The sequence below is a fragment of the Misgurnus anguillicaudatus genome, chromosome 23 (genome assembly GCF_027580225.2).
Source record: "Misgurnus anguillicaudatus chromosome 23, ASM2758022v2, whole genome shotgun sequence".
Classification (NCBI taxonomy): Eukaryota; Metazoa; Chordata; class Actinopteri; order Cypriniformes; family Cobitidae; genus Misgurnus; species Misgurnus anguillicaudatus.
This window is the reverse complement of record NC_073359.2, coordinates 10,707,533-10,726,839: the sequence shown is the minus strand read 5'-3', so window position 1 is coordinate 10,726,839 and position 19,307 is coordinate 10,707,533. Positions and strand designations below refer to the sequence as shown.

Here is a 19,307-nt window from a genome sequence, read left to right as displayed (position 1 = left end):
GGAAATCGGCTGAATGGATTCTAAAATGGTAAAAATTAAATGTTTAACTCTAGGGCAGCTAGAAAATGAGCCTATTTTCAAAAAAGTGGAATGTCCCTTTAAATAAGCTATTGCTCTTCACTCCCTTACCAAAAGAGATGCTTTGATTAAAATAGATCTGATTTCTCAAAAAACAGAAAAAAAGAGCAGACAATGTCTTACACACTGAAGGCAGAAATTATGGAAATACAAGACCGTGGGCGGGGCTTCAGCAGTGTGCCCCAAGTGTCCTCACTTTATTTTTATTGTCCTCACTTTGAAGGTTCTTCACACAAAGATACCAAGTCCATACACGCACACAGATTAAGTTGTTAATTGTGATATGTGTGACCTTCAGATTGTGTCTGCGGTGCAATATTGTCATCAGAAGAGAATCGTTCACAGAGATCTCAAGGTGAGACGCACTGAATGTCGAATCCTGTAGCACTGATCTAATGTCCTGTTTTATTGATTTCTAATAATTGTACACTGTGTGTCTCTGTAAGGCTGAAAACCTGCTGCTCGATGCCGATATGAATATAAAGATCGCCGACTTTGGCTTCAGTAATGAGTTCACCATTGGGAGTAAGTTGGACACGTTCTGCGGAAGTCCTCCATACGCGGCTCCTGAACTCTTTCAGGGTAAAAAGTATGATGGACCGGAGGTGGACGTCTGGAGTCTGGGGGTCATCCTGTACACACTTGTCAGCGGCTCACTTCCGTTTGATGGACAAAATCTAAAGGTCATTTTCTATTTCAGATAACATCATCGCAAACAAACTTATGAGACCAGATTGGTGTAGGCTAATAGTGATTTAAATATGGTCATTGATATATATTCTACACTCACCTAAAGGATTATAAGGAACACCTGTTCAATTTCTCATTAATGCAATTATCTAATCAACCAGTCACATGGCAGTTGCTTTAATGTATTTAGGGGTGTGGTCCTGGTCAAGACAATCTCCTGAACTCCAAATTGAATGTCAGAATGGGAAAGAAAGGTGATTTAAGCAATTTTGAGCATGGCATGGTTATTTGTGCCAGACGGGCCGGTCTGAGTATTTCACGCACAACCATTTCTTTACAAAGAATGGTGAAAAAAAGAGAAAATCATCCAGTATGTGGCAGTCCTGTGCAGGTATTGATGCTAGTGGTCAGATGAGAATGGGCCGTCTGATTCAAGCTGATAGAAGAGCAACTTTGACTGAAATAACCACTCGTTACAACTGAGGTATGCAGCAAAGCATTTGTGAAGCCACAACACGCACAACCTTGAGGCGGATGGGCTACAACAGCAGAAGACCCCACCGGGTACCACTCATCTCCACTACAAATAGGAAAAAGAGGCTACAAGTTGCACAAACTCACCAAAATTGGACAGTTGAAGACTGGAAAAATGTTGCATGGTCTGATGAGTCTTGATTTCTGTTGAAACATTCAGATGGTAGAGTCAGAATTTGGCGTAAACAGAATGAGAACATGGATCCATCATGCCTTGTTACCACTGTGCAGGCTGCTGGTGGTGATGTAATTTTGTGGGGGATGTTTTCTTGGCACACTTTAGGCCCCTTTGTGCTAATTGGACATCGTTTAAATGTCACGGCCTACCTGAGCGTTGTTTCTGACCATGTCCATCCCTTTATGACCACCATGTACACATCATCTGATGGCTACTTCCAGCAGGATAATGCACCATGTCACAAAGCTTGAATCATTTCAAATTGGTTTCCTGGGTTCACTGTACTAAAATGGCCCCCACAGTCACCAGATCTCAACCCAATAGAGCATCTTTGGGATGTGGTGGAACACGGCAGCTTCGTGCCCTGGATGTGCATCCCACAAATCATCATCAACTGCAAGATGCTATCCTACAATATGGGCCAACATTTCTAAAGAATTGTTGAATCAATGCCACGTAGATTTAAGGCAGTTCTGAAGGCGAAAGTTGGTCAAACACAGTATTAGTATGGTGTTCCTAATAATCCTTTAGGTGAGTGTATGTGCCTTGTGTATAAACTATGTATGTGAATCAGTTTTAACTGAATGACTCTGTTCACACAGGAGCTGAGAGAGAGAGTTTTGCGAGGGAAGTATCGGATTCCCTTCTACATGTCTACAGATTGTGAAAACCTGCTGAAGAAACTGTTGGTGTTGAACCCTGGCAAGCGTGGCAGTCTAGAGGTGACATTCATATGAATTATTGACTTTCTGTTTCGGGCATACTGCCTGTGCACTATAGTCTGAAATTTCGTTGGCTATTGCCCATATTCACACATGGTGCATGCTGATTGGTCAAGAGTATGTTGTAAAGGTCTATGTGCAGTTATCTTCTCTTCTGTAGTTGCATTGTTTTACTTTTAATGTCAGCGATATCTGATCTGTCTCACACAGCAAATCATGAAGGATCGCTGGATGAATGTTGGCCATGAGGAAGAAGAGCTGAAGCCCTACACAGAACCTGAGCCAGACTTCAGCGACACCAAACGTATCGGTCTGTATCCTGCTTTAGCCTATATCTGCTTTAGTATTCATAATCTTACAAAACGTGTTTTAGTACCAGTGATCTCTCATGTTGTTTCAGATCTCATGATCACTATGGGTTTCCCTAAAGATGACATCACAGAGTCATTAGTGGGTCAGAAATATGATGAGGTCATGGCCACGTATCTTCTCCTGGGCAGGAAAGCACCAGATGTGAGTCTTTATTATTGAGTTATAGTTAACATAAGCCACGTGTACTGATATTTACTCGCTGGCACTTCTGTGTAATTTCAGTTTGAAGGGAGTGAATCAGTATCCAGCACAAACCTGTGTCAAAGATCTCGACCCAGCAGCGATCTGAACAACAGCAGCAGCAGTAACACGCAGTCACCGGCACACATCAGAGTCCAGCGCAGTATCTCTACTACTCAAAAACAACGGCGATTCAGTGATCACGGTAACATGAGTAAATCACACTAAATACACTCATCTTAAACACATTTACAAGAAGTGTAAAGAATACTGTGCACATGTAGTTTAGAGACACTTTGTGTTTTGATTAATAGAGGAGGTTACGTTTACACTAGAGATGTAACAACTAATCGATAAAAACTGATTATGCCATTCGTTGTCAATGAATTCATTATCGATTAGTTGGTCTGTGACGTCACATGCTCCTTGATTTGATTATGTTTTCGATTCTAAGGTCACGATTCGATTCGATTCTCAATTTTTTAAATCGAAATCGTGACGCCATTAATCTTGACGTTTCTGACCGAATTACGATATAAATACTTTTAACAATTAGTTCACTACCGGACATTCGTTCGAATCTCACTTTTCATTCACGATTTATTATGAATATATTCGGATGTCACGTTTCTTGTGCAACGTCTGAGGAACAAATACGCCCCCTTGTGGAATTTCAGCCGTTTCATAAGAGGCTACTTCATTTTGTGAATTGATATTTTGACATTTAAAGATGTTTTACTATTTAAAAGCTGCACAAACCTTTTAATTTAAGGGTTAAAATATATAAATCAAAAATATTATGTTAGTAAAACTCTGTAGTAGTGTGTGGCTTTTGACCTTTTAAAAGTACACGTGTACCCAATTTAAAAAAATCAGCCAATTATTCAATTTTGAAAATAATCGTTAGTTTCAGCCCTAGTTTACACAATAACAATGTCGTAAAAAATGTTAAAAATGTCCTTTTGCGTTTTTCGACAAAATTCATGTACACATGATGTCGCTGCTAAAAAGATGTGCGTTTACACGAAGATGCCAGCGTGAAAAAATTGCCAGCCAGCGGAAGCATTTTTTATGATTTTCTCAAAAGTTTAATGCCTTCCAGAAGAGTATTGGGGAAAGTTACTTTTAAAAGTAATGCATTTCAATATTAAGTTACTCCCCAAAAAAGTAACTTATTGCGTTACTTAGTTACTTTTCATGAAAAGTAATGCTTACGTTACTTTTAAGTTACTTTCGCGTTACTTTTTCTTACTTGGCTGAGGCTTGATCTCTTCAGGCCTTGCAGGTGTTTTTAATGATCGCAAAAATGTCAAGCTCTGGCCTGCCATCTCCGACTGGTCCCGCTCAGAAGTGCGTAATTCTACGTTAATATGTTCAGTTTAATTCAGTACATTTATTTTATTTTGAATTAAATTTAATGAATTAAACTGAAAAGTAACTTTGTTTACTTTTTTTAAAAAGTAACTCAAATAATTATGTGTACATTTATAAAGTAATGTGTTACTTTACTTGTTACTTTAGAAAAGTAATAATACGTGAAACAGAAAATGTTCTTTAAATATATATAAACATACAATATATCAAATAAAAGAACAGAGCCTCTGCTTTAAAAAAAAACAGTTCTTCCTACCTTCATTTTTTCTCTTTTTATCACCTCTCAAATATGGGTAGGTTTCTTAAAAAATACCACATTTTGAGCAAAAAAGAACTTTTGATAAATATCAGATTCAGATCCTCAAAACATAAACAGAGTTTGAACGGTTTACCGTAAGGGAATACTTCCGGGTTTTATAAGTTGGGTAAGAGCTCCACCTGGTGGATAATAGTGGAAATACAGACTGCCGAAAAAACTTGTCATTGGCAGGAAAGCGTTTTCTCTTAATTGCCGGGGAAAGCGTTAAAAATCCTGCATTATGTGTGTCTGACCAATAGATGCCGATGTTACCTTGTAAAGAAACACTTCATGGCTGCGCACAAACACATTCATCTACAGAGCGATAAATAATCAAGACGGCAAAAGCATAGAGCAGTTTTGTTTAGATGGACGATGAGGTAGGTTTATTACAACTAATTGACCCTGGACTATAGCCTGGTCCACCCGGGAACGGGTATTTTTATAACCGTGACTTTTTTAACGCGGTTCGGTCGTTCGTCCACACGAAATCGCAATATCAGGACACAGAAAAGCCGGTTGCAGGGTGGTCATGTAGACAGTAAAACCGGGGTTTTTGCGTTTCGACGTCACTTTTGTTAGGCTTCTGATTAGCCAAGGTAGCTTTACGATTAGTGTCATATCGCCGCCTGCTGGTGTGGCATGCAGGACGGAGATTTCTTTTAAACCGAGCATGTGTGGACGGGATTTTTTCGGAGGAAATAAAAATACCCGTGTCTGTGTGGACTAGGCCTATAACGCAGAAAAATTTTAAACTTAACTTCTGGTCTCTGTTTGTTAAATGGTCTGACTAGTGGATAAAATGAACTCTGGAACAAAAACCTCATCGAAAAGAACGAATGTTTTGGTTTCCTAAAGACGAAGGAGCGGCGATCATGAATCACCACTATGTGAAAAACCGTATGGCAGCAGATCTGTAGTTAACATTGGCGCTGTTTACACTTGGCATTAAGATGTGTTTTCATCGATCGGATCACAAGTGGACGAGAGAGACACATTACGTTTACATACGTAACCTGGAATTTAAATCCGTCTCTTTTGTCCACTTTCGACCGCTTTTATTCTGAATACTGTGAGCGGACGGTCCGTGAGACGGTGGGCGAGTCTCTCTGCTGTCATTCAAACACGAGTGGGAGTAATTATGAGTTTATATGGACGCGAACTAATATTATGTCGGAGTTCGCTGCTTGTTTAGCAAGTAAACATGCTGCACAGAGTTTTGTACCTGTATATGTTAGAGCTTTCTCTGAATTTTCAGCGCAATTGATGAAATAGGATCGCGCAACTTTCACACGCTTTCAAAACGAAACTACTGAGATCAGACGCTTTAGTTTTATCAATGAAAGGCTAAAAATAGCACTGTTCACCGTATGCTCACGCGTGGCTGTTCGAACACATTCAACCACATATGCGTTCCGCAACTCCAAAGCGATCCGATCGAAAGTGGTTTCGACTATCTCTGGATGTGGTTGAAAGTGGTCGAAAGTGGACAAGCTCAAAACGTTTTAAACACCGTTTACACCTGGCATTAACGTCGTCCACTTGTGATCCGATCGACGAAAACGCATGTTAATGCCAAGTGGTAGGAAAGGAGGAGGAGTGGCTGCCTTATTTAAGGACACATATCAATGTAAAGAAAATAAATTAGGTCATTTTAATTCATTTGAATATCTTTCGTTTATATTGAAGGGTACTCCCAAAATTTTGTTTTTAACTATTTATAGACCACCACGACACCTTGTTAATTTTATTGATGAATTTGCTGAATTACTCTCTATTATATCAGTTGATTTTAAGATGTTCATTATTACAGGGGATTTTAACATTCACATAGACAATAGTATAGACAATAATGCCAAAGAACTTTTAGCACTTTTAGACACTTTTGATCTTACTCAACATGTGAAAGAGTGTACACATACTCATGGTCACATTTTAGACTTGGTAATTTCTAAAGGTCTTGATATTTTTTCGGTTAAGGTTAAAGACTTAGCCCTGTCTGATCATTTTTGTGTCTTTTTTGAATCATTTGCTACCTTGAATTTGCCAGTAAATTCTGCACCTATTAAAAAAAGATACATTACTGAGAGTACTAATGCTCAGTTTACAGAAGCTATAGCCAGATTTCCAACAATAAGTGCTGAATCAGTTGATATACTCTTGGATCGTTTTAATGCTAAAACACTACACGTCATCGATCGTGTTGCTCCGCTGAAGGTAAAGAGAAATATAAGGAAACATAAATCACCATGGCGAATCACCACAACGGTAAGCACCCTTAAAAGAGACTGTAGGAAAGCAGAACGCAAATGGCGGAAAACTAAACTACAAATACATTACGATATCTATAAACAAAGCCTTGGCTATTTCAATAATGAGCTACTTAGGGCCAGACAGCAATATATATCGGCAATGATAAATAATAGCATTAATAATACCCGCACTTTATTTAATATGGTTGATAAGCTTACAAATCCAAAACAGCAAATAGCATCAGAATTTAAATCTACATCAAAATGTAATGAATTTGCATGTTTTTTTAATGAAAAAATTATAAATATTAGACAGTCTATTGATACTACAAAGTTTAACATTGATTCTTTGTCATCATTATCCCTGCCAAGACATAACTTGGTTACGTTGTCACATTTTAATCTAATCGACCAAAAACTCCTGGATGAAATAGTAAAACATCTTAAATCTACCACGTGCTGTCTTGATGTATTTCCTTCAGATTTTTTCAAAACAATCTTTTCTTCTATATCAATTGATCTGCTGCAAATAGTGAATAGTTCCTTGCAATCGGGTATTTTTCCAACGTCCTTGAAAACCGCTGCTATTAAGCCCATTTTAAAAAAGAGATCGATGGATGCTTCTATAATAAATAATTATAGACCAATTTCCAATCTTCCTTTTATAGCTAAGATAATCGAGAAGGCTGTATTTATTCAACTAAACGAATTTATAACTTCAAATGGCATTTTAGATAAATTTCAGTCTGGCTTTCGACCACATCATAGTACTGAAACTGCTTTGATTAAAGTTTTAAATGACATTCGGCTGAATACTGACTCTGACAAAATAACAGTTCTGGTTCTATTAGATCTCAGTGCAGCATTTGACACTGTAGATCACAGAATTCTCATAGACAGGCTGGAATACCTGGTAGGAGTCTCCGGGACAGTCCTTGATCAAAAATATTATGTTAGTAAAACTCTGTAGTAGTGTGTGGCTTTTGACCTTTTAAAAGTACACGTGTACCCAATTTAAAAAAATCAGCCAATTATTCAATTTTGAAAATAATCGTTAGTTTCAGCCCTAGTTTACACAATAACAATGTCGTAAAAAATGTTAAAAATGTCCTTTTGCGTTTTTCGACAAAATTCATGTACACATGATGTCGCTGCTAAAAAGATGTGCGTTTACACGAAGATGCCAGCGTGAAAAAATTGCCAGCCAGCGGAAGCATTTTTTATGATTTTCTCAAAAGTTTAATGCCTTCCAGAAGAGTATTGGGGAAAGTTACTTTTAAAAGTAATGCATTTCAATATTAAGTTACTCCCCAAAAAAGTAACTTATTGCGTTACTTAGTTACTTTTCATGAAAAGTAATGCTTACGTTACTTTTAAGTTACTTTCGCGTTACTTTTTCTTACTTGGCTGAGGCTTGATATCTTTCAGGCCTTGCAGGTGTTTTTAATGATCGCAAAAATGTCAAGCTCTGGCCTGCCATTTCCGACTGGTCCCGCTCAGAAGTGCGTAATTCTACGTTAATATGTTCAGTTTAATTCAGTACATTTATTTTATTTTGAATTAAATTTAATGAATTAAACTGAAAAGTAACTTTGTTTACTTTTTTTAAAAAGTAACTCAAATAATTATGTGTACATTTATAAAGTAATGTGTTACTTTACTTGTTACTTTAGAAAAGTAATAATACGTGAAACAGAAAATGTTCTTTAAATATATATAAACATACAATATATCAAATAAAAGAACAGAGCCTCTGCTTTAAAAAAAAACAGTTCTTCCTACCTTCATTTTTTCTCTTTTTATCACCTCTCAAATATGGGTAGGTTTCTTAAAAAATACCACATTTTGAGCAAAAAAGAACTTTTGATAAATATCAGATTCAGATCCTCAAAACATAAACAGAGTTTGAACGGTTTACCGTAAGGGAATACTTCCGGGTTTTATAAGTTGGGTAAGAGCTCCACCTGGTGGATAATAGTGGAAATACAGACTGCCGAAAAAACTTGTCATTGGCAGGAAAGCGTTTTCTCTTAATTGCCGGGGAAAGCGTTAAAAATCCTGCATTATGTGTGTCTGACCAATAGATGCCGATGTTACCTTGTAAAGAAACACTTCATGGCTGCGCACAAACACATTCATCTACAGAGCGATAAATAATCAAGACGGCAAAAGCATAGAGCAGTTTTGTTTAGATGGACGATGAGGTAGGTTTATTACAACTAATTGACCCTGGACTATAGCCTGGTCCACCCGGGAACGGGTATTTTTATAACCGTGACTTTTTTAACGCGGTTCGGTCGTTCGTCCACACGAAATCGCAATATCAGGACACAGAAAAGCCGGTTGCAGGGTGGTCATGTAGACAGTAAAACCGGGGTTTTTGCGTTTCGACGTCACTTTTGTTAGGCTTCTGATTAGCCAAGGTAGCTTTACGATTAGTGTCATATCGCCGCCTGCTGGTGTGGCATGCAGGACGGAGATTTCTTTTAAACCGAGCATGTGTGGACGGGATTTTTTCGGAGGAAATAAAAATACCCGTGTCTGTGTGGACTAGGCCTATAACGCAGAAAAATTTTAAACTTAACTTCTGGTCTCTGTTTGTTAAATGGTCTGACTAGTGGATAAAATGAACTCTGGAACAAAAACCTCATCGAAAAGAACGAATGTTTTGGTTTCCTAAAGACGAAGGAGCGGCGATCATGAATCACCACTATGTGAAAAACCGTATGGCAGCAGATCTGTAGTTAACATTGGCGCTGTTTACACTTGGCATTAAGATGTGTTTTCATCGATCGGATCACAAGTGGACGAGAGAGACACATTACGTTTACATACGTAACCTGGAATTTAAATCCGTCTCTTTTGTCCACTTTCGACCGCTTTTATTCTGAATACTGTGAGCGGACGGTCCGTGAGACGGTGGGCGAGTCTCTCTGCTGTCATTCAAACACGAGTGGGAGTAATTATGAGTTTATATGGACGCGAACTAATATTATGTCGGAGTTCGCTGCTTGTTTAGCAAGTAAACATGCTGCACAGAGTTTTGTACCTGTATATGTTAGAGCTTTCTCTGAATTTTCAGCGCAATTGATGAAATAGGATCGCGCAACTTTCACACGCTTTCAAAACGAAACTACTGAGATCAGACGCTTTAGTTTTATCAATGAAAGGCTAAAAATAGCACTGTTCACCGTATGCTCACGCGTGGCTGTTCGAACACATTCAACCACATATGCGTTCCGCAACTCCAAAGCGATCCGATCGAAAGTGGTTTCGACTATCTCTGGATGTGGTTGAAAGTGGTCGAAAGTGGACAAGCTCAAAACGTTTTAAACACCGTTTACACCTGGCATTAACGTCGTCCACTTGTGATCCGATCGACGAAAACGCATGTTAATGCCAAGTGGTAGGAAAGGAGGAGGAGTGGCTGCCTTATTTAAGGACACATATCAATGTAAAGAAAATAAATTAGGTCATTTTAATTCATTTGAATATCTTTCGTTTATATTGAAGGGTACTCCCAAAATTTTGTTTTTAACTATTTATAGACCACCACGACACCTTGTTAATTTTATTGATGAATTTGCTGAATTACTCTCTATTATATCAGTTGATTTTAAGATGTTCATTATTACAGGGGATTTTAACATTCACATAGACAATAGTATAGACAATAATGCCAAAGAACTTTTAGCACTTTTAGACACTTTTGATCTTACTCAACATGTGAAAGAGTGTACACATACTCATGGTCACATTTTAGACTTGGTAATTTCTAAAGGTCTTGATATTTTTTCGGTTAAGGTTAAAGACTTAGCCCTGTCTGATCATTTTTGTGTCTTTTTTGAATCATTTGCTACCTTGAATTTGCCAGTAAATTCTGCACCTATTAAAAAAAGATACATTACTGAGAGTACTAATGCTCAGTTTACAGAAGCTATAGCCAGATTTCCAACAATAAGTGCTGAATCAGTTGATATACTCTTGGATCGTTTTAATGCTAAAACACTACACGTCATCGATCGTGTTGCTCCGCTGAAGGTAAAGAGAAATATAAGGAAACATAAATCACCATGGCGAATCACCACAACGGTAAGCACCCTTAAAAGAGACTGTAGGAAAGCAGAACGCAAATGGTGGAAAACTAAACTACAAATACATTATGATATCTATAAACAAAGCCTTGGCTATTTCAATAATGAGTTACGTAGGGCCAGACAGCAATATATATCGGCAATGATAAATAATAGCATTAATAATACCCGCACTTTATTTAATATGGTTGATAAGCTTACAAATCCAAAACAGCAAATAGCATCAGAATTTAAATCTACATCAAAATGTAATGAATTTGCATGTTTTTTTAATGAAAAAATTATAAATATTAGACAGTCTATTGATACTACAAAGTTTAACATTGATTCTTTGTCATCATTATCCCTGCCAAGACATAACTTGGTTACGTTGTCACATTTTAATCTAATCGACCAAAAACTCCTGGATGAAATAGTAAAACATCTTAAATCTACCACGTGCTGTCTTGATGTATTGCCTTCAGATTTTTTCAAAACAATCTTTTCTTCTATATCAATTGATCTGCTGCAAATAGTGAATAGTTCCTTGCAATCGGGTATTTTTCCAACGTCCTTGAAAACCGCTGCTATTAAGCCCATTTTAAAAAAGAGATCGATGGATGCTTCTATAATAAATAATTATAGACCAATTTCCAATCTTCCTTTTATAGCTAAGATAATCGAGAAGGCTGTATTTATTCAACTAAACGAATTTATAACTTCAAATGGCATTTTAGATAAATTTCAGTCTGGCTTTCGACCACATCATAGTACTGAAACTGCTTTGATTAAAGTTTTAAATGACATTCGGCTGAATACTGACTCTGACAAAATAACAGTTCTGGTTCTATTAGATCTCAGTGCAGCATTTGACACTGTAGATCACAGAATTCTCATAGACAGGCTGGAATACCTGGTAGGAGTCTCCGGGACAGTCCTTGATTGGTTCAGATCTTACCTGCATGGTCGGAGTTATTTTGTTACCTTTGGAGATTCTGAATCAGATAGGGTGGATATGACTTGCGGAGTCCCACAGGGATCAATTCTCGGACCACTTTTGTTTAATCTTTACATGTTACCTTTAGGTCAGATTTTACAGAATAATAAAATTAATTATCATAGTTACGCTGATGATACTCAAATTTATATGGCGCTTGAATCAGATGATAATAGCTCACTTGACTCTTTGTTCCACAGTATAGAGCAAATAAAAATCTGGATGAACCAAAATTTCTTACAATTAAACCAAGATAAAACTGAGGTTATTGTATTTGGTAACAAAAATAAAAGAGCAAATATTATTAAAGAACTAGATTCTCGTGCTGTTAAAACTAGGGATCAAGTTCGTAATCTTGGTGTTCTGATAGATTCAGATCTCACATTTAACAGTCATATCAAAGCGGTCACCAAAACAGCATTCTATCATTTGAAGAACATATCTAGAATCAAAGGCTTGGTACCTCAAAAAGACCTAGAGCAGCTAATTCATGCTTTTATTTCTAGCAGGGTCGATTATTGCAATGGCCTCTTAACTGCACTCCCGAAAAAAACTATAAAGCAACTGCAGCTTATTCAAAATTCAGCTGCTAGACTACTAACTAGGACTAAGAGAATAGAGCATATTACCCCTGTTCTAAAATCTTTGCATTGGCTTCCTATCAGTCACAGAATAGTTTTTAAAGCAATGCTCTTAGTTTACAAAGCACTGAATTGTTCAGGACCTGAGTATATTTCTGAAATGTTTGAACAATATAAACCAAACAGGAACCTGAGATCAACAAACTCTGGTCAGTTAGTGGAACACAGAGTTAAAACAAAATATGGAGAAGCTGCTTTTAGCATCTCTGCCGCACATGATTGGAATAAGTTACCAGAAGAAATTAGATGTGCTACAAATGTATTGATCTTCAAATCCAAATTAAAAACATTTCTTTTCTCTTGTGCCTATGACTGAGCTTTAAACATAGCTACACTGTTTAGCATTACAGTTTTTATTTTTATTTTTATTTTATCGTCTTTTATTATCCTTGAATCAGCTTTGTGTCTGTGTGTTTCCTGTTTTTATTGTGATGTTTTTATTAGCATTGTTTTTTTTGTAAAGCACACTGAATTGCCTTGATGTACGAATTTGTGCTATATAAATAAAATTTGATTTGATTTGATTTGATTTGAAGTGTAAACAGCCTCACAGTATACATTATATAGTACACCTAGCTTTAGCTATGATTTGAACTAAGGTAATCTACTTGTTTATTTTTCTTGTTATCAGAAAAAAATTCTCTAAAATGACTGTGTTGTTATTGATACTTTGCAGAGTTTACCGAAAGTTACATTTGTACCACGAAAGCCATTTGTTTATGTTGTTACTACTGAAACCGTCTATAAACTGAATTAACACATGAGCGTGATGTCACCGTTATCACAGATTCATGTAGTTTACATGCCTTGACTGTAAATTCAGTCGGATTGTAAACGTAGCTATTAGATGACTCATCAGTTTTAAGCAGCTGACTGTAATGTTTACGTTTCCTGCAGTTGCTCCGTCCATACCTCCAGCCGTCTCGTACACCAAACGCTCTCAGGCCAACAGTGTGGAGGGAGATAAGAAAGATGAATGGGAAGCGTCCCGTAAGCTGCCGTCCTCAAGCTCAAAGGGAGACGTGCCCACCTCTCCTCTGGTAACACAGGAGCGCAGGAAATCCTCTATAGCATCAGGGGTGAGAGGTCACAGTAATGCACACAATCGACTTGAAACAATGATTTGTGTGAGATTGTCTAAATGTGTTTTGTGTTCATGTGTTTATGAACAGAACGGCGCTTCTGGAGGAATGACCAGAAGAAACACATACGTGTGTGAACGCACCAGTACAGACCGATATTCAGCCATCACCAACGGCAAAGACAGCAGGTGAGGACACATATAACATCTTCACATTAAACTCTCCTACAGGATTTAAATCCAAATTCCACTTATTTAAATTTCCATATACATTTTTTGGTTAAAAAGTCTTTATTTTCTGTTTAGTATAATAATTGTTCAATAATGACATAAAGATACATTTTTACTGAAATGCATGCATTAGACAAGTGCGTGATACATTTTTAATTTATCTCTAATATGCAAAATGGCAAAAAGTTGGTAACTTTTTACAATAAGCGCGGGATTCAATTTGTGAATCTGGTGGGGAAAATTCAAGGCCCTGGGAAGGTTTTGAAAATATACATACATAGATACAGGTCAATGAAAGTGCTTAAATCTATTTTATGCAAAAAGTTTTCTGAAAAAATTCCATATTATTTCCTGTGTAGTGTAGGATAATATCATAAAAATTCTAGACTTTTTAGGCACACGTGCTAAACTGTTCGCTTTAAATGCTTATGTCTTCTGTATGCGAATGTTGATTCATACCAAAATGCTTTTTTGCATAGTTGTGTTTGACACATGAAAACGTCTCAGGTTACGTATGTAACTGTTGTTCCCTGTGAAGGGAACGAGACGCTGCGTCTCTCTTGTCATACTTCCTACATCCCTGAAACGCCGTCTTTGGCAATATTTTAGATTAGCGATATACTTCCTGGCTCCCGCGTCACCCTGTCTGTGTCGTTAAGCCTCATCATTGGTTGAATTTGATATACACATTCAGACACATTTATCCCTGGAGGCGTCCCCAAAGTGTCACCACAGTGACGCAGCGCGAGTTCCCTCAGAAGGGAACTGTAACAATGTATCTTAAAAGGTTACATGATGTAACCTTGCTCTCACCTGAAATGTGTCCCCACATTTAGTCCTTGAATTTGAGGGTAGTGGACCTGGAAAGTCCTTAAAAGGTCCTTGAATTTGATGTTAACTAAGATGTGGGAACCCTGAATAAGGCTGAATTTGTTAACATAAGTTTACCTTAACTAACAATAAACTTCTACAGCATTTATTAATATTAGTTTATGTTAATTTTTGCCTTAACTAATACATTTATAAAATCAGGCATTTTGTTTTCACCAAAAATAACATGAATAACTTTATTGACATTAACAATAATTGGGTGATTCTCACGAAAACTTGGTTTTAAAAATGTCAAGCATGAAAATGTAAAAATTGCTTAAATTTACTTTTTTTCCCACCAGACATTGAAAAACAAAGTCTGGAGTAAATGGGAACATTAATTTTAAAAAGTTTACTTATCATTTAACACTTTTTGTAACATAATTTAAAAAATAAGTTCTAAAAAATCTCATTACCGCAACAGTCAGAAAAAATCAACACAGACATATTTTCAAAATGAAAATACAAACCTGAAAGAACATAATTTGGAGATTCTGCACATGCATTTAAAATCAAAGTATTATGCTTCTATTAATTAAATTAACATTTGATAAGCATCTGTTGCGGTAATGATAATAAAAATGTCGTGTAAGCATTCTGAGAAGACAATCTACCTGGTAGCCATCTTGAAGTAACTGGTCCATGTGCTTGGTCACTCAAAATCAAACTTTATTAAAATTCTGTATGTGTGCTTAAACTGTTCTCAAAAAGTGTTGCGGAGGATGAGAACATCAGGCATGGACACATCATTTTCCTAATTTTTCTTCATTATTATTATACATGAATATTCAGTAAATATTTTTTCTGTCATCTAAAGTAGTCTAGCAAAACATCCATTTTTTTTTCTTAATATTTTTGTGTTAATTTGATTAAATTACAACATAACGCATGTTCAAACACAGCCGGACACATTGCGGTAATGAGAATTTCAGCAGAAAATGAGATCAAATTTACAATTATAAATTCTTATGTTAAAATCACACATTGTGCAAGGTAGAACACAGTATTGTGTTAATTCTGATGCTTTTTAATTAATATATGCTGAAAAACTATATAGTTCATTGTTTATTCATGTTAGTTTGTTCAATGTAATACAACCTTATTTTAAAGTGTTCCCAAAATCTCTTATAAAGCTTAAAGTAACATTTCCAAATGTTTTTGTCTTCTCTGTGTTGTCGCATCCATGTCCCTGTCAGTTTGACGGAGATGTCCACTGCGGCTACTGGTTCATCTTCAGTGTCTCCTGGAGCGTCGTCTGCACTGGCATCCACTCGGCCACGTCACGTGAAGTCCATGTCCGCCTCGGGTCACCCGACCAAATCCCCGCTGCCGCCCATCGAGGACAACGCTGAATACAAGAGGTTATGATTCATTAACCTGCTTCTCATAAGAAGAGACCGTTTATAATGACATTATTTTAAATATTTGCCCGTGTGTATGGTTTTAGCTCCGGTGGCACTAGAGCTCCGTCCGCCTCTCCGTCCGCTCACAGCATCAGCAGTATGACTCCGGACCGGACCCGTTTTCCTCGAGGCACCTCCAGCCGGAGCACTTTTCACGGAGCACAGCTCAGAGACCGACGCAGTGCCACCTACAACGGCCCGCCCGCTTCACCCACCCTGTCACATGACACTGGTGCTCTAGCCCAGGCCCGCAGAGGAACCTCATCCGGTTTCATCAGCAAACTCACCTCAAAATTTGGGCGCAGGTCAGTGAATCTGAATCTTTCCGTATTAATGACGGTTGAGTTTGTGTGCTGGAAGATCCGCAGTACTGTGAAATGTCAAATCCTGAAAAAACTGAAGTACGTGTCGGTTCCTCTGCAAACCGTCACGCACAGTGATTCTGTTTAGGGTAATATCATGTTTCCTGCAAATCATTGCTGTCCTTGCTCCAATTGTTTGACAGTGTAAAACACTTTATAAATAGACTTTTATTGAAAGATGAAGCCTGTGAACGCGCCTGTGTCATATTTAAGGAACCGAATGGCCATTAGTTAAATTGGTGAATAAGTATTTAACATTATTTTTCATGGAAATCCTTTGTGTGAAAGCGAAAATTCACTCTTTTAAAAGAATTTACATTTTAACACACACTGGCTACGTTTACATGCACAAAATCAATTTGTCAATCCAACTGAATTTAATACGATTAAAGGTTACGACAACACAATTTACATGCACCATAAACATTGCAATCTGATAAAATGTTCGTTTACATGTACATTCTACTGTATATAATCAAAACGTCAGCCAGGGTTGCCAGCTTTGTGTATCAAAACCATCCCAATGACTATTCACAGCCCAAATATTAATAACTAATGAACAAAATCCTTTCATCTTTAACCTGCAGAAGAAAAAAACAACCCGCGAAGATAGTTTAAACAGTAGCCCAAATCTAAACTCGAAATAAAGCAGAGGACTTGGCAACGCCACCCACACACAGCATCTCTCGTGGAGTTCACGCTTTATCTTTGAATAAATGTACAAAATTGAGTTGAAGAAAGTTTTTCTTTAACCCTTAATCAGTGTTCAAAAAGGATAACGTGTTATCTGACAGACCCCAAACTTTTAAAGAGCGATTGCATAAAGAAATATACTTTTTTTATATTATTTTTTTATTTACTTCTCAACTATACATTTATGCTGTGTATTTTGTGGAAATTATGACGTTTTTTACATATTTACTGCACAATTTCTTAACTAGGACTTATATTGTATTTAAAGAAAAAAATCACTTAAATGTCAATCTAAATTGTTTTTGGACATTGCTATATGTGTTAGGGATAGAATACTGACATCTGCTGGTTTTCTGGAAAAACTGCAATGACCACACACTGCAAAAAATGATTTTCAAGAAAAAAAATCTTAGTATTTTTGTCCTCTTTCTCAGCAATTCTAAAATTAAGATGCTTTTTCTTGATGAGCAAAACGACCCAAGAAAACAAGTCCATAAGTCTAAATCTAATATCAAATTTAAGTGATTTTGTGCATAAAACAAGCAAACAAATCTGCCAATGGGGTAAGCAAATTTTTCTTGAATTTTTCTTGAATTAAGTGTTTAAGAAAAATGTTCAAGATTTTTTTTTATTGTTTTATGCAGAAAATCACTTACATTTTGATATTTTTGTTCTGAAAACTAGACTTATTTTCTTGGGTCGTTTTGCTCATCAAGAAAAAGCATATTAATTTAAGATTTTTTTTTTGTTGATATTTTTACTGAAAACAAGATACTAAGATTTTTTTTCTTGAAAATCATTTTTTGCAGTGCATATATGTCCTTAAGGACTCATTTCATTTTAACTTTAAGTTTCTTGATGCTTTAACTTCTCCTCACAACTTTATGATATATATTTTGTGAATATATATATATATATATATATATATATATAAACATTCCGAAATACATAAAAAATCTGTATTTTGTGTGTGCACTGCTAAACATGATTTTCAAGAAAAAAAATCTTAGTATTTTTGTATTTTTCTTAGTATCTAAAAATTCTTAAATTAAGATGCTTCTTCTTGATGAGCAAAACGACACAAGGAAATAAGTCTAGTTTTTAGACCAAAAATATCAAATTTTAGTGATTTTGTGCATAAAACAAGCAAAAAAATCTGCTAATGGACTAAGCAATTTTTTCTTGAATTTAGTTTTTAAGAAAAATGTTCAAGATTTTTTGCTTGCCCCATTGACAGATTTTTTTTGCTTGTTTTATGCAGGAAACCACTTAAATTTGATGTTTTTGGTCTGAAAACTAGACTTGTTTTCTCTCGGTCGTTTTGCTCATCAAGAAAAAGCATCTTAATTTAAAAAATACTAAAAATTTTTTTCTTGAAAATCATTCTTTCAGTGTGTGTATGAGATAGAAAGTTCGTTCCACTTTTTATTTATGCTCCAGGACCAGACCTTGGTTTATATGTAGAACATTTTTAAGATTTATAAAGGATTTACTTTTATTTTTTTTGACAAACAAAATTAAAAAGTTTTTTTTTTCATTTTCCCATTCATTCAAAATGTATTTTTTTTTTCATTTTCCCCTTAATTGTCAATGTGGGGTCATTTTGACCCCAAACACCTTAAACTGTAATTATTTTTACACACCTTTAGAACAACCAAATCAAGCCCAGATTTGTGTGCATGTTCAGATAGATTATTCAGGAAAAGTCACAGAGTTTCATGCCCCTGAGATGAAAGTAACGCTTTTAAAAAATAAAGAAAAAAGTCCATTGGGGTCCTCTGGGATCTCCTGATGATCGAATAACAGATCGGACTATACCACCCCCTTCAATCATGCATCCGATCGACCTCAGTCGTATTGATTAAGGTGTTTACATGAAGGCTTTTCAATACTATTGAGCCATCAATACGATAAACTGATTATTTGGTTGCATGTAAACGTACCTACTGTGTTAAAAAATCACTTAAAATGAAAAACACAATCTACAAGATGATAGAAATATACAGATTTGAGATTTATGAAATTATTCCTGTAGATAAACTGGTAAAACACTGTGAGAATCAAACCCATGATCTTCAGACCGATAATGTATGGTTTACATAAAAATCATCCAATCACAATAACGTCGCACACCTGTGTGTGATAGGTGCGTTGGTAAACAAGACAATGTAGTCCTGAAATCAGCAAATAAAGTCAACACTATCAACGAGTTTTATTGCAACGTTTTGATCATTCAATCTTCTTCAGGCTGAGTTACAATAAAACTCATGAAACACAG

General features: G+C 36.3%; 1 protein-coding gene across 4 annotated transcripts in view; it reads left to right on the top strand.

Moving 5' to 3' along the window:
- The window catches only part of mark1 (MAP/microtubule affinity-regulating kinase 1), a 59,281-nt gene that overhangs the window by 29,686 nt on the left and 10,288 nt on the right, over positions 1 to 19,307 (top strand). For 2 of the 4 annotated variants that reach the window (XM_055217639.2, XM_055217638.2), the window contains exons 7-16: positions 377 to 433; positions 525 to 761; positions 2,083 to 2,202; positions 2,413 to 2,512; positions 2,603 to 2,715; positions 2,797 to 2,959; positions 13,287 to 13,468; positions 13,562 to 13,659; positions 15,768 to 15,932; positions 16,019 to 16,279. In XM_055217639.2, the coding sequence (XP_055073614.1) occupies positions 377 to 433; positions 525 to 761; positions 2,083 to 2,202; positions 2,413 to 2,512; positions 2,603 to 2,715; positions 2,797 to 2,959; positions 13,287 to 13,468; positions 13,562 to 13,659; positions 15,768 to 15,932; positions 16,019 to 16,279 (1,496 nt within the window). Of the gene's footprint in view, positions 1 to 376; positions 434 to 524; positions 762 to 2,082; positions 2,203 to 2,412; positions 2,716 to 2,796; positions 2,960 to 13,286; positions 13,469 to 13,561; positions 13,660 to 15,767; positions 15,933 to 16,018; positions 16,280 to 19,307 lie in introns of all 4 variants that reach the window. The other 2 variants (XM_055217636.2, XM_055217635.2) reach the window with 1 other exon arrangement.